Here is a 22936-nt window from a genome sequence, read left to right as displayed (position 1 = left end):
AGTAAAGTACTCAGGTCTGGTTCTTAAGTAAAGTACTCAGATCTGGTTCTTAAGTAAAGTACTCAGATCTGGTTCTTAAGTAAAGTACTCAGGTCTGGTTCTTAAGTAAAGTACTCAGGTCTGGTTCTTAAGTAAAGTACTCAGGTCTGGTTCTTAAGTAAAGTACTCAGGTCTGGTTCTTAAGTAAAGAACTCAGGTCTGGTTATTAAGTAAAGTACTCAGGTCTGGTTCTTAAGTAAAGTACTCAGATCTGGTTCTTAAGTAAAGTACTCAGATCTGGTTCTTAAGTAAAGTACTCAGATCTGGTTCTTAAGTAAAGTACTCAGGTCTGGTTCTTAAGTAAAGTACTCAGATCCGGTTCTTAAGTAAAGTACTCAGATCTGGTTCTTAAGTAAAGTAGAAGTACTCAGGTCTGGTTCTTAATTAAAGTACTCAGATCTGGTTCTTAAGTAAAGTACTCAGATCCGGTTCTTAAGTAAAGTACTCAGATCTGGTTCTTAAGTAAAGTACTCAGATCTGGTTCTTAAGTAAAGTACTCAGATCTGGTTCTTAAGTAAAGTACTCAGATCCGGTTCTTAAGTAAAGTACTCAGATCCGGTTCTTAAGTAAAGTACTCAGATCTGGTTCTTAAGTAAAGTACTCAGGTCTGGTTCTTAAGTAAAGTACTCAGATCTGGTTCTTAATTAAAGTACTCAGGTCTGGTTCTTAAGTAAAGTACTCAGATCCGGTTCTTAAGTAAAGTACTCAGATCTGGTTCTTAAGTAAAGTAGAAGTACTCAGGTCTGGTTCTTAAGTAAAGTAGAAGTACTCAGATCTGGTTCTTAAGTAAAGTACTCAGATCTTGTTCTTAAGTAAAGTAGAAGTACTCAGATCTTGTTCTTAAGTAAAGTAGAAGTACTCAGACCTGGTTCTTAAGTAAAGTAGAAGTACTCAGATCTTTCTCTTAAGTAAAGTACTCAGATCTGGTTCTTAAGTAAAGTACTCAGATCTGGTTCTTAAGTAAAGTACTCAGATCTGGTTCTTAAGTAAAGTACTCAGGTCTGGTTCTTAAGTAAAGTACTCAGATCTGGTTCTTAATTAAAGTACTCAGATCTGGTTCTTAAGTAAAGTACTCAGGTCTGGTTCTTAATTAAAGTACTCAGATCTGGTTCTTAATTAAAGTACTCAGATCTGGTTCTTAATTAAAGTACTCAGATCTGGTTCTTAAGTAAAGTACTCAGATCTGGTTCTTAAGTAAAGTACTCAGATCTGGTTCTTAAGTAAAGTACTCAGGTCTGGTTCTTAATTAAAGTACTCAGATCTGGTTCTTAAGTAAAGTACTCAGGTCTGGTTCTTAATTAAAGTACTCAGATCTGGTTCTTAATTAAAGTACTCAGATCTGGTTCTTAATTAAAGTACTCAGATCTGGTTCTTAAGTAAAGTACTCAGGTCTGGTTCTTAATTAAAGTACTCAGATCTGGTTCTTAATTAAAGTACTCAGGTCTGGTTCTTAAGTAAAGTACTCAGGTCTGGTTCTTAAGTAAAGTTCTCAGATCTGGTTCTTAAGTAAAGTAGAAGTACTCAGATCTGGTTCTTAAGTAAAGTAGAAGTACTCAGATCTGGTTCTTAAGTAAAGTAGAAGTACTCAGATCTGGTTCTTAAGTAAAGTAGAAGTACTCAGGTCTGGTTCTTAAGTAAAGTACTCAGATCTGGTTCTTAAGTAAAGTACTCAGGTCTGGTTCTTAAGTAAAGTACTCAGATCTGGTTCTTAAGTAAAGTACTCAGGTCTGGTTCTTAAGTAAAGTACTCAGATCTGGTTCTTAATTAAAGTACTCAGATCTGGTTCTTAAGTAAAGTACTCAGGTCTGGTTCTTAATTAAAGTACTCAGATCTGGTTCTTAATTAAAGTACTCAGATCTGGTTCTTAATTAAAGTACTCAGATCTGGTTCTTAAGTAAAGTACTCAGGTCTGGTTCTTAAGTAAAGTTCTCAGATCTGGTTCTTAAGTAAAGTAGAAGTACTCAGATCTGGTTCTTAAGTAAAGTAGAAGTACTCAGGTCTGGTTCTTAAGTAAAGTAGAAGTACTCAGATCTTGTTCTTAAGTAAAGTAGAAGTACTCAGATCTTTCTCTTAAGTAAAGTACTCAGATCTGGTTCCTAAGTAAAGTACTCAGATCTGGTTCTTAAGTAAAATACTCAGGTCTGGTTCTTAAGTAAAGTAGAAGTACTCAGATCTTGTTCTTAAGTAAAGTAGAAGTACTCAGATATTTCTCTCAAGTAAAGTACTCAGATCTGGTTCTTAAGTAAAGTACTCAGGTCTGGTTCTTAAGTAAAGTACTCAGGTCTGGTTCTTAAGTAAAGTTCTCAGATCTGGTTCTTAAGTAAAGTAGAAGTACTCAGATCTGGTTCTTAAGTAAAGTAGAAGTACTCAGATCTGGTTCTTAAGTAAAGTAGAAGTACTCAGGTCTGGTTCTTAAGTAAAGTACTCAGGTCTGGTTCTTAAGTAAAGTACTCAGATCTGGTTCTTAAGTAAAGTACTCAGGTCTGGTTCTTAAGTAAAGTACTCAGATCTGGTTCTTAATTAAAGTACTCAGATCTGGTTCTTAAGTAAAGTACTCAGGTCTGGTTCTTAATTAAAGTACTCAGATCTGGTTCTTAATTAAAGTACTCAGATCTGGTTCTTAAGTAAAGTACTCAGGTCTGGTTCTTAATTAAAGTACTCAGATCTGGTTCTTAAGTAAAGTACTCAGGTCTGGTTCTTAATTAAAGTACTCAGATCTGGTTCTTAAGTAAAGTACTCAGGTCTGGTTCTTAAGTAAAGTTCTCAGATCTGGTTCTTAAGTAAAGTAGAAGTACTCAGATCTGGTTCTTAAGTAAAGTAGAAGTACTCAGGTCTGGTTCTTAAGTAAAGTAGAAGTACTCAGATCTTGTTCTTAAGTAAAGTAGAAGTACTCAGATCTTTCTCTTAAGTAAAGTACTCAGATCTGGTTCCTAAGTAAAGTACTCAGATCTGGTTCTTAAGTAAAATACTCAGGTCTGGTTCTTAAGTAAAGTAGAAGTACTCAGATCTTGTTCTTAAGTAAAGTAGAAGTACTCAGATATTTCTCTCAAGTAAAGTACTCAGATCTGGTTCTTAAGTAAAGTACTCAGGTCTGGTTCTTAAGTAAAGTACTCAGGTCTGGCTCTTAAGTAAAGTACTCAGGTCTGGCTCTTAAGTAAAGTACTCAGATCTGGTTCTTAAGTAAAGTAGAAGTACTCAGGTCTTGTTCTTAAGTAAAGTAGAAGTACTCAGATCTTTCTCTCAAGTAAAGTACTCAGGTCTGGCTCTTAAGTAAAGTACTCAGGTCTGGTTCTTAAGTAAAGTACTCAGATCTGGTTCTTAAGTAAAGTACTCAGATCTGGTTCTTAAGTAAAGTAGAAGTACTCAGATCTTGTTCTTAAGTAAAGTAGAAGTACTCAGACCTGGTTCTTATGTAAAGTAGAAGTACTCAGATCTTGTTCTTAAGTAAAGTAGAAGTACTCAGACCTTGTTCTTAAGTAAAGTAGAAGTACTCAGGTCTGGTTCTTAAGTAAAGTACTCAGATCTGGTTCTTAATTAAAGTACTCAGATCTGGTTCTTAAGTAAAATACTCAGGTCTGGTTCTTAAGTAAAGTACTCAGATCTGGTTCTTAAGTAAAGTACTCAGATCTGGTTCTTAAGTAAAGTACTCAGGTCTGGTTCTTAAGTAAAGTACTCAGGTCTGGTTCTTAAGTAAAGTACTCAGGACTGGTTCTTAAGTAAAGTACTCAGGTCTGGTTCTTAAGTAAAGTACTCAGGTCTGGTTCTTAAGTAAAAGCATAAGTACTCAGATCTTGTTCTTAAGTAAAGTAGAAGTACTCAGATCTTGTTCTTAAGTAAAGTAGAAGTACTCAGACCTGGTTCTTAAGTAAAGTAGAAGTACTCAGATCTGGTTCTTAAGTAAAGTAGAAGTACTCAGATCTGGTTCTTAAGTAAAGTACTCAGATCTGGTTCTTAAGTAGAAGTACTCAGTTCTTGTTGTTCTTAAGTAAAAGTAGAAGTACTCAGTTATTTTTACTAAGTAAAAGTAGAAGTACTCAGTTATTTTTACTAAGTAAAAGTAGAAGTACTCAGTTATTGTTCCTAAGTAAAAGTAGAAGTACTCATAAGCAACGATGTCATCCTACCAAACATTAAGATGTGTCTTATTGCCATTCCCTCCATAGTAAGCAACTATTACTGTGTATTTATCTCCAAAATGCTACATGTGTGTTGAATTGGCCAGAGGGTTAGAGAGGAGCCTGTGTGGAATTGTTTAGGACCCTGTTTAGACCACACAGTAGTCGGATTTTCACCCTTTGTGTGTGTTTGTGTGTGTGTGTGTGTGTGTGTGTGTACTGAGACTTGGAATGTGTTACGTCCTTCTGATACACAGCAAACCAAATCAATACTTGCTCAATTGAGAATTTACCATGAGCACTCATTTTCCAAACACTATGGTACTTTATTTAACCCTGGGTTTACAGATAGGGGTGAAGAGCGGACCTTTAACTTCTGTGAAGGGTTGGAAGCGTTACTTTATTTTGTTAGAATAACTAGTTTCCTGGAAAAAATGTTTAATCAGTAACCTCCTCTGAGTATCAAAATATGAAAGTAATGTAACCTGTAATTACTTTACGTTCATTTGGGGTTACCTCAACATCAAATGCATTGTGAAGTAAATCTGAGAGACAATAAATATCAATAAGATGTTTTTAATTAAGGGTAATATGTAAGACAACAGAACGATGTAGAAAAACCAAAAAAATTCCAAAATGTTCAGATTAAATGTAAGTTTCACACTGTATTTGTGTTGAATAAATCAGATGTTTACGTACTGCATTCAAAGAAAAAAGAAAGTTGTCTTAATGAAAGGTTTTGATGTTGTCTATTATCTGTTCCAATCTTTGTAAATAGCTAAATATTTAATAACTATTAATTATTCAACATTTAACAAGGTGAAAAGGGTTAAAAGGAATAGTCAATTCATGTCGATGACCGACAATATCTTGTTCTTTTTAAAATCCTGCATATGTTGATATACATATATGTATATTATACATTTAAAAGACGTAGTGTGTAGAAGAGATGTGTTGTTCTACACACTACGTCTTTTAAATCATCACAGCTCTCCACACAGAATATAGTATTTGTCATTTGGAAATATTGTTAATTTGTTATCAGTGTCTAAAAATAATGATCTAAATAGCTGTTATCAAATGATATATTCTTCTTCTGCAGGTCTTTGTAAGCACCACATACAAAATACCAAAATACATGTACACATAAAACCGATTCTGGTTCTGATTCTGAACAAACTACACCTTACTAAATTCAGTCATATTGATGAGCCACGTCTGTGTCTTCACTGTCACATTTTTGTACGTAAAGTAGATGGAAAAGGAGGACTGTGCTATTTTTTGATGAGTTTATCGCATGAAACGTTCAATTTCTTCGTCTCACCGTGTGGAAAATGAAGGGTTCTTGTCAAACCCTGAACATTTTAACAATAAAGTTAGATTTGGCCCCGTGCTTACATGAAAAGGAAAACAGGTCCAATCACTGCCGCAAGCTCACTAAAGGTTCAGTTGAACTCAATTAAGATTTAGTGGTCTGATACATGTGGGGTAAATACGTTCTATGATCATGTATATGGTGTGTGGTGTGTGTCTGCCAGGACAGAAGGGAAGGGAGGGTGGAGCAACGTAGCACCCATCTACAGTCACACTGCTCTGGGATTCAGCATGTCAAACAGACAGGCAACAAGGTAACAACACTCACACACTCTAGGAAGTCTGCTCAGAAAGGTGTGTGTGACTGTAACGTGAGGCCATTTAGTCTGAATAATATACAAAACGATATGCGATAAAAAGCTTGTAAAAATGAAGCTGTACAACCAATAATCACCACAGATGCACACACACATCCATGTTCCTAATTCCCCCCAGCTGTTCACTCACTCCATGTAAGCTACGTAATGTGACCGCTGGGATTACCCAGGGGTGCACAGGTGACGTAGTAACAGCAATATTTACATCCCTGTAACTTAAAACACACTGCATACAGCCCATACCCCAGGATCCCTCTGTGGCTACGCGTCTCCTGTCCTGCTGGTGTTCTTGTTTTGGGAATCTCCCTCCACAAGGCTTCCTCTTCCCACATGAGTTTACAATCTTTCATCATCCGCAGTCTGGCGATGAAGTTCAGCCCCTTCCTGAGTTGGGAATGATTCTCTCCCATGATGTGATGCAGCGTGGTGAAGCTCCATGTCACTACGGGCTGAGTCCGGTTCAAAGCAGATAGAACTTCTCTCAAACCACATTCTGCTCACACACATTTCTGATGTGAGATTCTCTGACTCTTTCTCTTTTCCTAAAGCTCTGTGAAACACATCACAGGGTTAAAGAAAGATATGAGGGAGAATTAAACCAGATTTAGGCTGCACTGACACTGGGAAACTTAAGAATGATGCGCAAGCTGGTGTTATTGAAATGACGTGGTGAAACAATATTTGTCCTTAGATGGACTACAAATAGCACACCTGGAGACTTTGCCGTGTGTTTTCTTATTATGTTGTTTAATTTAAAAATGGACAACAGAGAAACATACTGTAGATCCTTTCTTTACCAGGCTTTGAATAAAAGAAGTGAAAGGAAATCGCTCGCTCTCATCCTGCTGTCCTGACCTATCAATCAACATTAATCCTAATGAATAAAAAGTACGATTGTACAAAATGATTTAAATAAATAATACTTAATCCAATATATACACGTCTTTTTAGGCCTACACATCTACTATTGTGCACATCACCATTAAACGTTGAAAATAAACCTCACAAACACAACGCAGTCACAGCTGAGACTTCATTTGATTATTCTGCCTTGGTTTAACATATTGTCAAAAATTCAAAAAAGATATGCACTTTGGCAAGATACGGCATGAAATGGATTATGCTGATGACGATTGAATAGAATAGAATACAATTACTTTATTGATCCCAATTTGGGAAATGTTTTTGTTGCAGAGAAAAATAAAAATCTATGTAATTACAATAAATAAAATAAAAATAGCAAATGAAATAAAATAGCATGGCCAAAAAATGTACAGAAAATATAAACAAAAACAAAATATAAAGCAGAATATAATATGTACAATCAGTGTGAAATATTAAATAGAATAAATATAGAGCCTACAGTATGGTTTGAGTTGAATAAATATAGAAGCTACAGTATGGTTTAAGTTGAATAAATATAGAAGCTACAGTATGGTTTAAATTGAATAAATATAGAAGCTACAGTATGGTTTGAGATGAATAAATATAGAAGCTACAGTATGGTTTGAGATGAATAAATATAGAAGCTACAGTATGGTTTAAATTGAATAAATATAGAAGCTACAGTATGGTTTAAGATGAATACATATAGAAGCTACAGTATGGTTTGAGTTGAATAAATATAGAAGCTACAGTATGGTTTGAGTTGAATAAATATAGAAGCTACAGTATGGTTTGAGATGAATACATATAGAAGCTACAGTATGGTTTGAGTTGAATACATATAGAAGCTACAGTATGGTTTGAGATGAATAAATATAGAAGCTACAGTATGGTTTGAGATGAATACATATAGAAGCTACAGTATGGTTTAAGATGAATACATATAGAAGCTACAGTATGGTTTGAGATGAATAAATATAGAAGCTACAGTATGGTTTAAGATGAATACATATAGAAGCTACAGTATGGTTTGAGTTGAATACATATAGAAGCTACAGTATGGTTTGAGTTGAATAAATATAGAAGCTACAGTATGGTTTGAGATGAATACATATAGAAGCTACAGTATGGTTTGAGTTGAATACATATAGAAGCTACAGTATGGTTTAAGATGAATACATATAGAAGCTACAGTATGGTTTGAGTTGAATAAATATAGAACCTACAGTATGGTTTAAGTTGAATACATAAAGAACCTACAGTATGGTTTGAGTTGAATACATATAGAAGCTACAGTATGGTTTAAGTTGAATAAATATAGAAGCTACAGTATGGTTTGAGTTGAATACATATAGAAGCTACAGTATGGTTTGAGTTGAATACATATAGAACCTACAGTATGGTTTTATGGTTGTTTTCATGGTGGAATGGTGCGACACCTTAAATGTTGCCGCTGCAAGGTATTGTGGGACAGCATTATCTCCTTTCCCTTGTCAAAAGGTGGTCCAGTGTATCCTTAGATAAAGAGATTATGGAGGAAGCATGGATGCTCCTTTCCTATCATCTAGAGCAGGGGTGTGCAAACTGTGGCCCGGGGGGCTAAATGCAGCCGTTATCCATTTTCAATCGGCCCTCAGTAAATGCTAAAACATAATGCAGTATGGCCCACCAAACTAGTGCATTTCTTATATTGTACTGTTTAAATATATATGTTAATGCTTATTACACAGTAGGATTCATGCTTTAAAAATCCCTCTTTTCAAATCAATTAAAGATGAAAACATTTTCTAACAAATTTGAGTTGATAAAAAAAAAACTATTTGCCTAAAAAGCTTGAAATAGACCCTTAATATGTCCTCTTATTATAAGCAATCTGAGGCTTCTGTTGTAAGGGATGAGCTGCCAACTCAATGAATGAAACCCTGCAGAGAGCTGCGATGGAGGCTGTTTGTTTCTTAAAGCATATTCAAGTATCAGGCATAATTTACTTAAATTTGATTGATTTTGCTAACTTATAACTTAACTTATGAGGCAATATACCTCACGTCTGGTGAGGGGCCCAGACCTTTCTGTATGTTTTTCTGTATGTGGCCCTCGGTGAAATACCCCTGATCTAGATGATCCAAACAGAACTAATCATGGCTACCTTTTAGGTATTTTCATTTTTCTCCATTAGAAACCTTTCTAAGGGAAAAAGAGTAAACCACCCCTTAATCCTCTGCTGACTGGCCATGCTGGTGAACACTACCCAAATAGACTGCGCCGCTGACTCAAAATATCGTCAACATTCACTAAGTGAGTGGTTCGACAACAGGGGTACGGTCGGCTCCTAAATCAGCTCCTATCGTCTATTCCTGTCCACTATTCCTTGACCTTTGCGTGAAACGTCACGGGGTTAAGGAATAGTGGAAAGGAGAATTCAAAAGGACTTATGAAAAGAGACTGTGGTGCTTTGAGAATCCAACTTACACTATCCCACGTATTTATGACGAAGCACGTTGTTAATGTGCGTCTGCTGTGGGGAACTACAGCTTCTATAAAGCGGACTACTGAAAGTGCATCTACTCTGCACCGTGCTCTGATGGGGCTGCTTATGCTTTATGAACGAGGACAACAGAGAGACATATATTCTTCATCAGGTTGGAATTGTACAGAAATAAAAAAGCAAAGTAAAACCTATGCTTGTGACAAACACTGAGAAATGTGGACTTGATTTGATCATTTCATTTAAAAAGTAACGTTCCTTTTGATTAGTACAGTGCTGAACGTTGAAAACAGAGCCCTTTATTAAGTAACAGCATACATTTTAAACTGCTTAATGAGCACCGTAACTTTCATGATACACATTTCTCCGTCACGATCGTTTGTTTCCGTGAACGGCAGATGTTGTGTCGTGGTAAATGTTGCGGCTGCAATGCATTGTGGGACAGCATTTTCTCCTTTCCTTTCGTAAAGGAAGATCCAGTGTTTCCGAAGCTAAAGGAGGTTATGAAGGAAGTTTCAAAGCTCCTTTCCTATCATCTACAGCACGGGTGGGCAATTATTTTTTTCCATGGGGTCACATGAGAAACAAAAAATATTGTGGAGGGCCCGGGCCAAAAGGCTGAACTCAAGTCTGCATAATATTAATTGTATTTCTTTATATTTACTGCTTTTATATATTTTTAAAGCAGTAAATAGCATTGTTTTGACAGGTTGGTAAGAGTACATGTTATAGTTAAGCAATGAAATAGTGAGGTTGTCTTACAAAACATGTCATTTATTCAATCAAAATTCCCAAAACAATGGTAAACAAAATGTGAACGTTGTTCTCCATCTGTGACTCATATTAGTGAACATTTTCAGTCACATTCACTACAAAACACATTTTGAGTTTCATATACTGTTGGAAAATTGTGTAAAGGTTCTTAGCATTCTAAAGACATCACAACATCGTCTCTGTGCTCCAAACATTCAGCGAGATTATTGAACTGTCACTGAACATCACTGAACTGTGACTTTGAGAAAAAGGCTTCCAAAGAAAGTGCCCCAGTTCACTGCTAGTTGGTACCTTTACATGCATACACTTGTAGTCTAACCACCTCATTTGGTGTGTTTAAGTTCTTTTCTCTTGTTCAGTGAGAGAACTGTAGTCTCTGCTGGGCTTTAACGAGTACATCGAATGAGCATTTCATCCTCGATTGTTGGGAGATCTTCAAATAGCCTTGAAAACTCACCATGCAATGCTCCTAACATGGATGAGTACCTGCGGTGGTGATCAGCTGATGGTGTGACTTCTTTCAGGGTTTGCATGTGAGTGAGAGTGTTGCTCTCCAGTTGGCTTGAAAGAAACCGCATCTTTCTCATGAAAGCCTTCACCAGGCTGTGCATTCATGAACAAAAAGGTCCTTGCCTTGCAGTTTGGTGTTCAGTTCATTCATCAGTGCAGTCACATCAACAGCAAATGCAAAATCTGCCACCCAGTCCTCATCTGAGAGCTCTGGGATGTCTTTGCCTTTCTTCTCACAACACTCTCGAATCTCTGCCTTCAGGTCCGAAACTCTTTTTAGCACTTTGCCCAGGCTGAGCCATCTGACAGCTGTGTGGTAGCCAATGTCACTATGCTCAGTCTCATGCTCCTCCAAAAGTGCGACAAAACTGTCTGTGATTCAATGCCCGTGCCCTGATGAAGTTTACTATATTAGTAACAACATCAATAACATGGTCCATTTTTAGCACTGACTTCCACAACACATGTTGGTGTATAATACAATGCAAAAAAACCATTTCTGATCGGTATCGATTTCAGTCACTGTATTTTGCATACGTTTCAAAAGTCCAACATTTTTACCTCTGTAAGAGTTGGACAGCCGTCTGTTGTGACACTTGCCAGTCTGTCCCATTTCAGTCCTAGCGTGTCCATGCACGCATTTACCTGCGTGAACAGATCGCTCCCTGTCGCTGTCCCTTTCATCGGCCGCATTGCTGCCAGCTCCTCCATAATCTTGAAGTCCGGCGTTATCCCATGGACAAATAGGAGTAACTGGGCTGTGTCGCGGACATCACAGCTGTCGTCCAAAGCCAAGGAGATAAAGTCAAAACGTGCCACTTCATGTTGCAGCTGAAGCTCCAGATTCCCCGCAATGTCCTCGATCCTTCTCGTCACAGTTCGCCTGGACAGCGGGACTTGCTCAAATGCTTCTTTTTTTTCAGGGCATATTAGTGCTGCAGAGTCCACCAAGAACTATTTGGCAAACTCCCCCTCTGAGAATGGCTTACTGTTTTTAGCGATTTTGTGGGATATCACAAATCTGGTCTTGGTTGCTGCATCCCTGGATGTGTGAAGCTTGGCAAAAAAGCCTTGCTGCTTTTGCAGTGAGGTATATCTTGTAGCGATGTTTGTTAAGATGATGAAGTCTCCGGAGACACCAGCTTGTATATAATAAGGTTTATTACAACAGCATAGTATCAGACACCAACACGGGCAATACGAGGTTCCCAGAGCCAATTGTGGAAGTCCCCCCGAACTGTGCATTCAATGTATAGAATAAAATGTGTGTGCGTGTCCAAAGTGTGTGTGCTCACAGGAGGTAATCAATGACAATGTATGCCTCACTGAAGTGACATGTATCCGTTCATAGGGGCCCCCTAACGTATTTCGGACGTTGTTTTGCGACATCCGATTGCCCACCATATGGCCCCTGAACGACATCTTCCCTGCACTCTGTATGACCTCAGAGAGTGACTAACTGAACAGATTTAATACACCACAGCAGCTTAGCTAGCAAAGCTTCTGATGCCCGCGCCCTTTCAGCATCAGTCAAGTTTTTGTATTTCTCCGCGTGTTTCGTCTCGTAATGCCGACTCAAATCGTAGTCCTTAAACAGCGCGATATGCTCCCTGCAAACTAAACACACAGTTTTACCTCCGACTTACTTAACTTTACTTAAGTAAATAAATACTTGATATACGTATTGCGCAGTGGTGTAGTGGGGATTTTTTAAGTGAGGGTACGCTATTTGTGACGTCACCCCCCAAACACACACACACACACACACACACACACACACACACACACACACACACACACACACACACACACACACACACCCAAAAAGCCATACATATATTCAGCTTAACATGCAGAAATACACACAGGTGTCATATAGATTATTGTTTGTTTGTAGCCCAGTTTCCCGTCCTTTGCATCGATCCAGGGATAGACCTCCTTTTTTCTCTTCCACATCTCCTCAGTCCAGATCGCGAACGGTGAGCTGTCGGAGCTCCCCATAGAAATATGGGAGCTCCCCACCACCTCCGCGCTAGCATTAGCAGAAGATGTGGGAACTTCGGTGGTGGTGCTGGCTTGTGGCTCAGTCAACGTCTCTGGCTCCTGAATTTCATTGCTGACATCTTTCCGAAAATAAAAATCAATACTTTTCTGTCGATTTGACATTTTAATAACTACACTAACCACACTGAAATCAAAATAGGCTACACATCACATCCACGTTCTCGTTGTTGTTTTTTTGTCTTGTTTTAAGTCTCAGGTTGATGACGATTATCGAATGTTCATGTTATGTTCATGTCGTAGCCAATATAGGTCACGGACAGATACTGGGGATGTCTTATGTAGCCTATGTAGGTTGTTCTCACCATTACCAATATCTCCGGATTGACATTTGAGTTGTAAGCTATTTTATATTTATTATTTTTTTATATATCACGTCGGGAGAAGTGGGTGGACGGCGTACCCCCGCGTCCAACGCCCACTACACCCCTGGTATTGCGTCATTATGTACCTGAATAAAAAACATCTTCAAAATAAAAGCAATGCAGCTTTAGTCCATGCATGAGGTACAAATCGAAAAAAATATGTTTATTTTGTAATTTCCAATGAACCTCACACTGCCGGTCAGAGTCAACCAAAGGGCCGTTTGTGGCCCGGGGCCGTAGAATGCCCAGGTCTGATCTAGAGAATTCCAACAGCTCTTATCACTGAGGTACTTCCGGGTCATTTCACTCCGTTAGGAACCTTCCTAAGCTAAACTGACAATTCCACTGCAACCCAAGTCTTTCTTTAGACAAATCAGCCATCTTTTGTTTACACAGCTTCCCATAGGATTAGAGGATCGTTCTAGCTTCAGCATCATTTGGACTGCTGATCTAATGCTAATGTTCTAATGAAAGCAGGGGATTTCTTCCACAAAGTGCTCATCGGCTGATAACACTTATTTTGAAGTTTAACACTGAGGTTTAATAGGATAAATGGACTGTTTGGACAGACCTGTATGTGAACTGCAACATTACAGGCTGGCGGAGGCATACAACCATCAGAGGGTAACTGTAGTTTCTGACTGTTGTGTATCTTTTCTGGCAGGAGGAGGTGTTTCAGTGGTGGGGAGAGTGGTCCAGTTGGTCCTCTTGTTCCAGGAGCTGTGGAGGAGGAGTGAGGAGTCAGGAGAGACACTGTCTCATACAGAGGTAGTATGTCCAAAAAACGATATTGTTGAATACACACTTGTATAGAGGGAATATTACTTCTATCTATGTTACTATATTTTATGAAAATGTTGAGAGCCAAACTAAATGCAAGCTCAGAAACCAGCACAGTCTCAGGGGGCAAACGCATGTGAATGTTATTCAAGCACCTGTGGAAGTGCAAACCAGGCACAGCTTGGAGGAAATATAAGAAGTAAGCATGAAGTAACAGGTGGAGATGGGCTGAACTGCTCAAATAAATATAATAAATAAATAAAATAAATATAAAGTTTCAGTCATTCCTATCAAAAGTCGCAAACAGACCAGAATCTGTTTTGCTGAAGAGAAATGAAAGACTGAAACACTGAAGTGATAATGTACATCAAGCTAGATAAAATATCAGCCCATATTGTCAGCTGTAGACAATATTTATATTTGCTGAGTTTATGTTGAGTTTATATTTGATTTACTTTTCATATAATTATTTTGTCTCTCCTGGGACATGTCTCCATGCTTCAATGTTCAAAAAGCTCTTTATGTTTCTCATACTGCCTGTGCTGCAGCACCTCTTTTCACCCTCTGTCTGAAACCAGCCTAGTCTGCTCTGATTGGTTAGCTGGCCAGCTCTTTTGTGATTGGTCTACTGCTAATAGCTGTCCCGTCCTTTAGCCTAACATGTACAATATCCCTTTCTCATTTCTCAGTTTCCCCTCCTCGACTCCTTGCCTTGCGTCTTAGTCCCGCCCACAGGAGATGCGAGCGGAGGAGTCGTGGAGGGGAACCGAGGAGAGAGGACTGGAAGCAACAGGCGTTTAGAGAAATGAGAAATCCTCTCCTCTGAGCGTCATTCTGAAGCAACGTCCATTAATGATGACAGGAGGCACAGGAGCTCTCTGTCTGATGATAACTGTGTTCATGACAATTTACATCTGTACTTTAATTCGTTCACAATGTGTATAATGAGACACTAACAGGCTACAGGTGCAGACAGCCGCCGGGATGATTTGACTAAGAGGGAAATATTTGTCATAACATGAAACTAATGGATTTAACTATGGAATATCCTGTTGACATGCTAAAAAATATATATGTGTATTTATATATATTTATACGATTTCAGGATCAAACAAGTATCAGAGCACTCGTAATAACGTAACACCATCAGAGACTGGATATATTTCCGTCTCCTCTCTCTGGTCGCTACAATGGGGAAATTAAATTACTGGCCAAACGGTTTTATTTACAACTATTAAAGTAAGCAGGGGTAACCAGACCAGCTGAGAGCTGTCCTGTCTGTCCGCCCCATATACGCACACACATGCACACACACGCACACTGTACGACACACACCTACAGCTCCTAAAGCATGTAATACATCAGGCTACAGCCACTGTGTATGTCATTATGTGAAGCACTACATGGTTTTATGAAAAATATCTACTTTTAAAAGAGATTAATGTTTGTTATATAAACTCAGTGATACTGTATATAGTACACACACTGCTCTGCTTTCTGCACGGACCTCAGCAGCTGTTCTCACAGTATTAAAAACATTAGTAGGCTAATATCCAGGGGGGGTGTGATTAGTGACAAACGGTAAAAGGCAGAAAGTTTGATGCGCATTTGATCCTCTGAAATAACTTGTAATCACAACTGAACAGTTTGCAGAGCTGTCATTGGTTCAGATAAGTCCAGCGTGCATCACACCTCTGTTAAACATCACTGTTGCCGGAAATACAATCCCCGGAGGATACATCAGTGTATCCTCGGTTATAGCTCCTCCAGAGAGCCTCCTCGATGCGCCGTCCTCATATTGAAATTAGATGTCCTTCAAAAAGGCGCGCTGAAATCGATTTCCGGGTCACTACCGGAGGACCGAGGAGTCGAGGAGGGGAACATTTGAGAAATTAGAAAGGGCTAATGTGTTGGAGCGCTAGCCAAAAGAAGCATGAGTTCTACATAGTGATGCCACTGTGCTACAGAAGTAAACAAAGGAGTGTGATGGAGGTGTTTCAGGCAGGGGGGAGTGTGTGGAAGAGAAACTCCCTTAGATTTTAGCCTTTGCAGACCATTTACATGATATAATTAATCCGAATCAGCCTGTTTCAGACTCTACTTTTAAATGTGCTTGTTTTTAGCATAAGAAAGGTTGTTAGCCAACTGGAAGAGACCAACTCAACATATTTATAGGGTCATTACTTTGTGATTTCTGAGAGGTCTGTTTTTGCACATCTAACGCCAGCTAAGCAGATGGAAAATACAAATGTACAAATAACACAACAATGTCACTTTTGAATAAACACACCCTAAGCTGCACCAATCCCCCTCCAGAGCAAGAGTGGGTTTGTTTGAGCGAGAGTACCAAACAACAAAAGTGGACAACCACTCGTTTGTATTGCAAGGGAGTTTAGGAAATCTTAGAAGGATTTGATGCTAAATTGACTGTTTAATTCATGTCTTGTACACATAATGTATGTACAGACCCAAAGGACAGATATGTAAAGAAATGCATAACACATGGGGGGGAGAGAGCGAGAGAGAGAGAGAGAGAGACATGGCAGAGGGAAGTGAGGGAGAGCGTTGATAGAATGTGTGTTTGCAGCCATCTTGTTACCTTTGACCTCTCCCTGTCAGACTTGCGGAAATGTCTGTCAACCAAGATTAACGCCACCCTGCCCTCACTGCTGGCCTTCCTCCCCCTTTCTTCCTCCTGTCTTTGTTCTTCTCCTTCCCCTCATGTCTGCCCCTCTTTCTTCTCCCTCTTATTTTCTACTCTTTTTTTCTTTCCTCTTCACCTCTTTTTCCCACACTCTTTGTTGGTCATTTCCTCCCCTTCACGCCTTTTTCTCTCCCTCCTCTTCCTCTTACCCTCATCACCTTCTACCAATTAGATGTGACACTCTCACATAGTGACCTCCAGCTCACCTCTCCCTGCAGTCTCTCCTTCTTTACTGCCTAAACAGCGTAGGAGGATGGGCTGGAGAAAGAAAGACCTGGATAGATGGACAGAGGAGGTGTGTGGGGGGTGCATGGTAATGGCACACAGATGCAATGGGCTCCTATCTGTCCTTCATGTTCACTATAAACTAAACCACTGTCAGACAGAATTTTTCTTGGTTCAGCTTTTGCAAACACATGTTACAAGGTGGGGAATTCTGAAATATTTTGAAAGTCCAGAGACCCTTGGGATGTGTTCCCTTCAGCTGGTATAAAGTGAATAATGTATCGTAACTCCCTAACCATCAAAAACACATTCAGGTTGTTACTGTTCTTCAGAGTCAGCTGATGTTGATCATGTGTCATGTTTCCTCTGACTAACTACTACCAATAAAGAGGAACCACATTAGTAATAGCTCCAATGACATTTACCCAAGTAATTTAAAGAGGCCCTATTCTGCTTATGTTCCCTTCCCTGTAGTGTGTTATAAAGGTTTGTGTGCATGTAAATGGTCTTAAAAGGCTAACATCCCTCTGTTCCCTCAGAGGGAGTTTCAGAATCAGAATCAGAATACCTTCATTCGTCCCACAGAGGGGAAATGTGCTTTTGTTACAGCCAGAAAAGAGCCACAGACAGCGGTATATTACCCAAGAAGCATGCATTAAAAAATGTTCTCCCACACACGCCTGAAACATCTCCATTGGACTCCTTTGTTTACTTCAGGAACATAGTGACATCACTATGTAACACTGGCGCTTGTATTGGCTCGTGCTCCAACACGTTGTAACTAAAGGCTAGCAGGGTTTTGCCTAAACCGGGTTACAGCAGAATCAGAATCAAGGTTATTGCTAGATACGTTTAAACAAACAAGGAATTTGATTTGGTGTCTGGTGATGCGAACCGTACCACAATGTCAATTATTTCCGTAAAATGTTGCAGATTTTCCCCATAATATTTTAAAGTGATGCCCGAAATCAGTATTTCTGTTTGTTAAAAACAATATAATTACTCAGAAAATAGGAAATCGTGTCGTAAAGATCATCAGACGGCAGAGACAGCTTTGTTTTTCCACAGCTTCGATGTCGCGTTGTTGTTTACTTCCGCGATGCCATCTTGTATATTCGCGAGGATTGATATATCTTATACACAAAAAAAAACCTGAGGTAGTAGGTTGGACATATCTGACACATCTTTAAGCAGTTGACCAATCACAACAGAGCCTGCCAGTTAACCAATCAGAGCAGACTGGGCTCTGGTTTCAGACAGAGGGTGAAAAGAGGTGATGCAGCACAGGCAGTATGAGAAACATAAAGAGCTTTTTGAACATTAAAGCATGGAGACATGTTACAATAGAGGCAAAACATACAAATATGAACCCTGAACATGAACATACCCTTTAATTCATCCTACAAAAGAACAAAGACACAATTCGAAAAATATTTCTTAAATGCTTCCGTTTCCGATTAGAAAGGAATAAACACTAAGCAGTAACTGAAGTTGCTCTTGCATGCTCCGGCTACACTAGATTGATAAGCCAATAACAGTGTTGGACGTCCATTGCCTCTACTCTTGTGCATGTAATGCAGTATGTTAATGACATTGTGTCTCTGCCTCAGGCTGTCCACCACCCAGAACATAAACAGTTCCTACTGTGTCGGATCTCCCAAACAGTATCAGCTCTGTCCTCTCCAGGTACGACGCTGCACTGATTCCGATACTCAAGAGATTCATTCTTCATTAAGACTCGCTGTAGAACAGACATTAATCTGCAGGTGTATTTTCTGTGTGTTTTTGTGTGTTTCCAGCCCTGTCCCAGCCCCAGTGTAAGCTTCAAACAGCACCAGTGTTCCCAATTCAATTCTAAAGCCTTTGGAAGAAGATACTACCAGTGGATCCCTCTTTACCCGGGTACCTTTCAATCTTTTAGTCTCTGAATTGTGTCGGCTTGATTACAAGAATCTTGAATTGTGATTTCCATCCAATAAATATATTTTTAATTGTTTCATTTCCTGTGTAGCTGACTACATCAGCATCTCCAACAAGCCATGTGACCTGCAGTGTACCACCATGAGTGGGGAGCGGCAGCTGCTGGTTCCGGCCCATGATGGTACATTCTGCCGCGATACCAAATACCACGGAGTCTGCATAGAGGGGAAATGCCAGGTAACCCAACATGGAGAAGATCAGATTTTATTTTTCTGGTTTATCCCATTTTTACCCTCGATTCTTGGCTGCATGAATCCTCTAGATAATGAGCCCAATGGTTTGAAGCAGACATGTGGACTCGAGTCAGACTCGAGTCATGATTTTAAGGACTTCAGACTTGACTTGATCAAATTCGGCATGACTTGCGACTCGACTTGAATACTATTAACTCGAGACTTGACTCGGACTTTGCCTCTTTTAATTGTAATGACTTGACATGTCTCGAGTCAAACACTAAATTTCCTGATCATGGACATCCTTCCCTGCAATGCGAACCTGCGAAGCCCCAAAGACCGTAAAGTGCGAGAGCCGGCAGGCAAGCGCGAGTGATGCAATCATGTGGCGGATTTTGGCCTTTTTGGATTGGATCAGGGAGTTAACCAACGTGATTGGATAATCCCCGGTTTTCCCCTCATTAATATTCACGATTTTCCCGGATTTCATCTACGGAAAAGATGCAATTGCGCCGCGGAAGGGAAGCCTAGTCGAGAGCTGTCCGTCTGGTCTGCGTCTCTCTCTCTGTCTCTCTCTGTCTCTCTCTGTCTCTCTCTGTCTCTCTCTGTCTCTCTCTGTCTCTCTCTCTCTCTCTCTCTCTCTCTCTCTCTCTCTCTCTCTCTCTCTCTCTCTCTCTCTCTCTCTCACACCCTTACATTTGGAGGCACAACCAGAGAAAAATAAATGTTCCTGATGACTGTACCCGTATTTTTCTCTCAACTGTACTGATTTCTGTTGCACAGATGTTGTAGTTGTGCACAGATGTCGAACACACTGTTGTCAAAGTTGACTTTACAAATGCTATTCATCTTAAGTTCATCAGACATCTTCTTATTTTCACACACACACACACACACACACACACACACACACACACACACACACACACACACACACACACACACACACACACACACACACTCACAGAGGCAACACCTGAGAGAAAAACAACCTTCTCATTGCCACATTACTGTGGCACAGGTTAGTTCTCACTGTAATTAAAGGAACATGTTTACGTACTGTAACATGCTCAAGCACTGCTTTCAGACATCCACTCAGCTCATATGCCTCACTGGTCAAGGCGCTTTACTAACTTTATGGTCACATTGGTGCCTTCCGTGCTAATACAATTCAAACCCAATATTCACTCTCACTTCTTCTCTGAGATACTTTGAAGGTCTTAGGGCGCATGTGTATATCCTAAAAGATTTCAATACAGAAACATTGAACATATTTCAAACTGTATTTATAAAATTAGACTGTAGATTAGATTGATGTTAAAATGATGATCGATAGTCTAATAATTGCAATATCGAGTGAAGAGTACATGATGACTTGTTCAGGACTTGAAAAAGATTGGGACTTGGACTCGACTTGCCCTTCTCTGTCTTTACTTGGGACTTGACTTGGACTTGACTGCTAAGACTTAGGACTGACTTGTGACTTACCAAACAATGATTTGGTCCCACCTCTGGTTTGAAGTGTTGTCATTCTTCTCCCCCAGGCTGTGGGCTGTGATGGGGAGCTGTACAGCAGTAGGGCAGTAGACAGGTGTGGAGTGTGTGGAGGCAACGGGACATCCTGCCAGCGCATCTCTGGATCATACAGGAAGGCACTCACACAGTTAGGTAACACACACACAAACACACATGCAGACAGATATGCAGATATTAATACTTATTTGATTTAATAAAAGGCAGAAGCAACCAGAAAAGATCCAAGCAAAGAATGAGAGTTGCAGCGTACCTGCATTTCTCTGGGAGTTTATTCCAGATATATGGAGCATTTTTTGGTAAAACCTGCGAAGACACCATTACATTAGTCATGTTTACTGAAGATAAGGGCCTCCAGTCAATGACAACACTGTACACAGATTAGTCAAAGTCCACTTTATTGTCAAAGTCTCCACATGTGTTATACATACAGAAAATTGAAATACCGTTTCTGGCAGTCCCACAGTGTGAATACAAACAAGAACATATAACCTAAAAAGAGATTAGGATTACATCTAAGTCATTTCATTTTATATTTTCTCAATGAAGGTATAGAGAGGTGTCAGACGTTATTATATTAAAGGTACATTTTAGACTCCCCTGTTGTGTCAACAGTATTCTATGCACACATTGTCACAGTTATTTTTGAAGGAAATCCTTTTTATCTCTTTATTGTTAAATATTTTGTATTTATTTAATTAAAAATATGTTTATTTAAAAAATCAAAGATATCCCAGTTTGGGATAATAAAGTAATACTTATCTTTATCTTATCTTAATTAATTTGTCACAATTTTCAATAATGTAATTAACACTATGTTTAAATCACAGAAACACATTTTTCCCCACTGGAGTGTTGTAGTATCTATCCATGCAAACTGTTTAAGTGTTATTTGTCCAGTTTCTGACACAATTGACATTTTATAGAACATGTTTTTTTTATAATGCTCTAACCACAGATAACCCATAATACAGCTTTCCTCCTATTGGGTAGTCATTCAAAGCCTGTAAAACCTGAACACACTGTATAAAAACTAACATTTCTGCGTGGTGATATACCACTTATGAGTGGAGACTAGTTGAACTGACCCTGGAGGTTCTGTAGATTTCTGTATCCTGGTTGTGACCCAACAGAAGCAACGGGTTTGAGACGTTTTAGCCATTTGTCCGTCTCTTGTTTAGTACACAATGAGTGTACGCTGTTCCCTGACGATAAGCTCATAACCTGAGAGTGGTGCCTGTGTGTAAAGGTGTTTCTCTCATCAGGCTATGTGTTCATCACCAACATCCCTGCTGGAGCTTCAGACATTCAGATCATCGAGAGACACAAGACCGAGAACATCCTCGGTAAGAGCCCACTTCTTTAGAGGTCTCCTATTATGCTATATTTGAACAATATATTGTAGGTCCATATCTCTACAAAACATGTCTGTGAAGTGTTTTGCTCAAAATAGCAAACAGATCCTCCATTGTAGCATGCCTCACCCCCCTCTATCTCAGCCCTGTTCCTGAAGTGCTGATTCTGTGACTGTAGCTTTAAATGAACTAGCTGCTGCTGACCACGCCCCTTTAGAGCTGCTGCTGACCCCGCCCCTTTGGAGCTGCTGCTGGCCACGCCCCTTTGGAGCGTCACGATCTCTCCTCTGAAGAGAGTTTTCTACTGGGAGAAACTCAGCTAAACGCTGCTGTGATTAAACGCCTTATTATGTTCCAAACCACATCCAGCATTATTTCTGAAGCAGTATGGAGCTCAAACGTTTCTCTCTCGGTTTACCACAAGGAGAGGACCTTTATATTACACACAGTCTCCCCAGAACAGAGTTAGCTCTGAGTGTTAGCGATGCTTGCTAGTGTAAACACAGACCATATTACTTCCTAAACAGAGGGTATTCAACTGTATATTGGGGACGATAGGTTGTGACGTGGGTGGGACGTTGCCAGGAGTTTAATGTAAAGCCAGCCCACATTTTCCTTATTACGTCATAAGGATGGCAAATCTGGATCAGCTCGTTTGTACCCCCGTTTTAGAGATGTGGGTAAGGAAAAAAAGAGAGAGGGTTGTATTCTCTGACACTTTGTGAGTCTCCTTACACACCAGGGACACATATTTATGTATGAAAGACATCAAATAGTGCATTTTGCATAATAGGGGACGTTTAAGGTCATTAAACTGAGAATAAATGGAGTTCTTTTACGATGTTAACAATGGTTTGTATGAGGTTAGCTAGATAAACATTGACTGTAGAGTTCACTAACACTAACTCGTAAGGGTCTTTCCAAAACAATAACCAGTAGCTTTATTGCAAATTCTTGAAAGTCGCATCATTTCATGTGGGTTCTAACCCAGTTCTAGAAAGCACTGATTGAGTCCCCCCCGCCCTACCATTGTTTTCCCTTTCTATCCAGCCCTGTCAGATGAAGCTGGTCATTTCTTCTTCAACGGAAACACAGTGTTTGACAACCCACAAAACTTCCATGTGGCAGGAACAGTGATTAAATACCGTCGTCCAGGCAACGTGTTCTCTGATGGGCTGGAATACATCATCGCCCAGGGACCCACGCTGCAGGGCCTCAATGTTATGGTAAACACACACGCACGCACACACATGAAGGAATG

General features: G+C 39.6%; 1 protein-coding gene across 1 annotated transcript in view; it reads left to right on the top strand.

Moving 5' to 3' along the window:
• The window catches only part of si:ch211-267e7.3 (ADAMTS-like protein 2), a 39983-nt gene that overhangs the window by 5593 nt on the left and 11454 nt on the right, over positions 1-22936 (top strand). Inside the window, exons 2-9 of the mRNA XM_063886517.1 lie at positions 5693-5782; positions 13590-13693; positions 18245-18320; positions 18434-18536; positions 18646-18791; positions 20332-20455; positions 21586-21666; positions 22726-22901. Of these exons, the coding sequence (XP_063742587.1) occupies positions 5693-5782; positions 13590-13693; positions 18245-18320; positions 18434-18536; positions 18646-18791; positions 20332-20455; positions 21586-21666; positions 22726-22901 (900 nt within the window). The remainder of the gene's footprint in view (positions 1-5692; positions 5783-13589; positions 13694-18244; positions 18321-18433; positions 18537-18645; positions 18792-20331; positions 20456-21585; positions 21667-22725; positions 22902-22936) is intronic.

This window comes from Eleginops maclovinus, chromosome 6 (genome assembly GCF_036324505.1).
Source record: "Eleginops maclovinus isolate JMC-PN-2008 ecotype Puerto Natales chromosome 6, JC_Emac_rtc_rv5, whole genome shotgun sequence".
Taxonomy (NCBI): Eukaryota; Metazoa; Chordata; class Actinopteri; order Perciformes; family Eleginopidae; genus Eleginops; species Eleginops maclovinus.
Note: the sequence above shows the minus strand (reverse complement) of the source record. Positions and strands in the feature narration are given on the sequence as shown.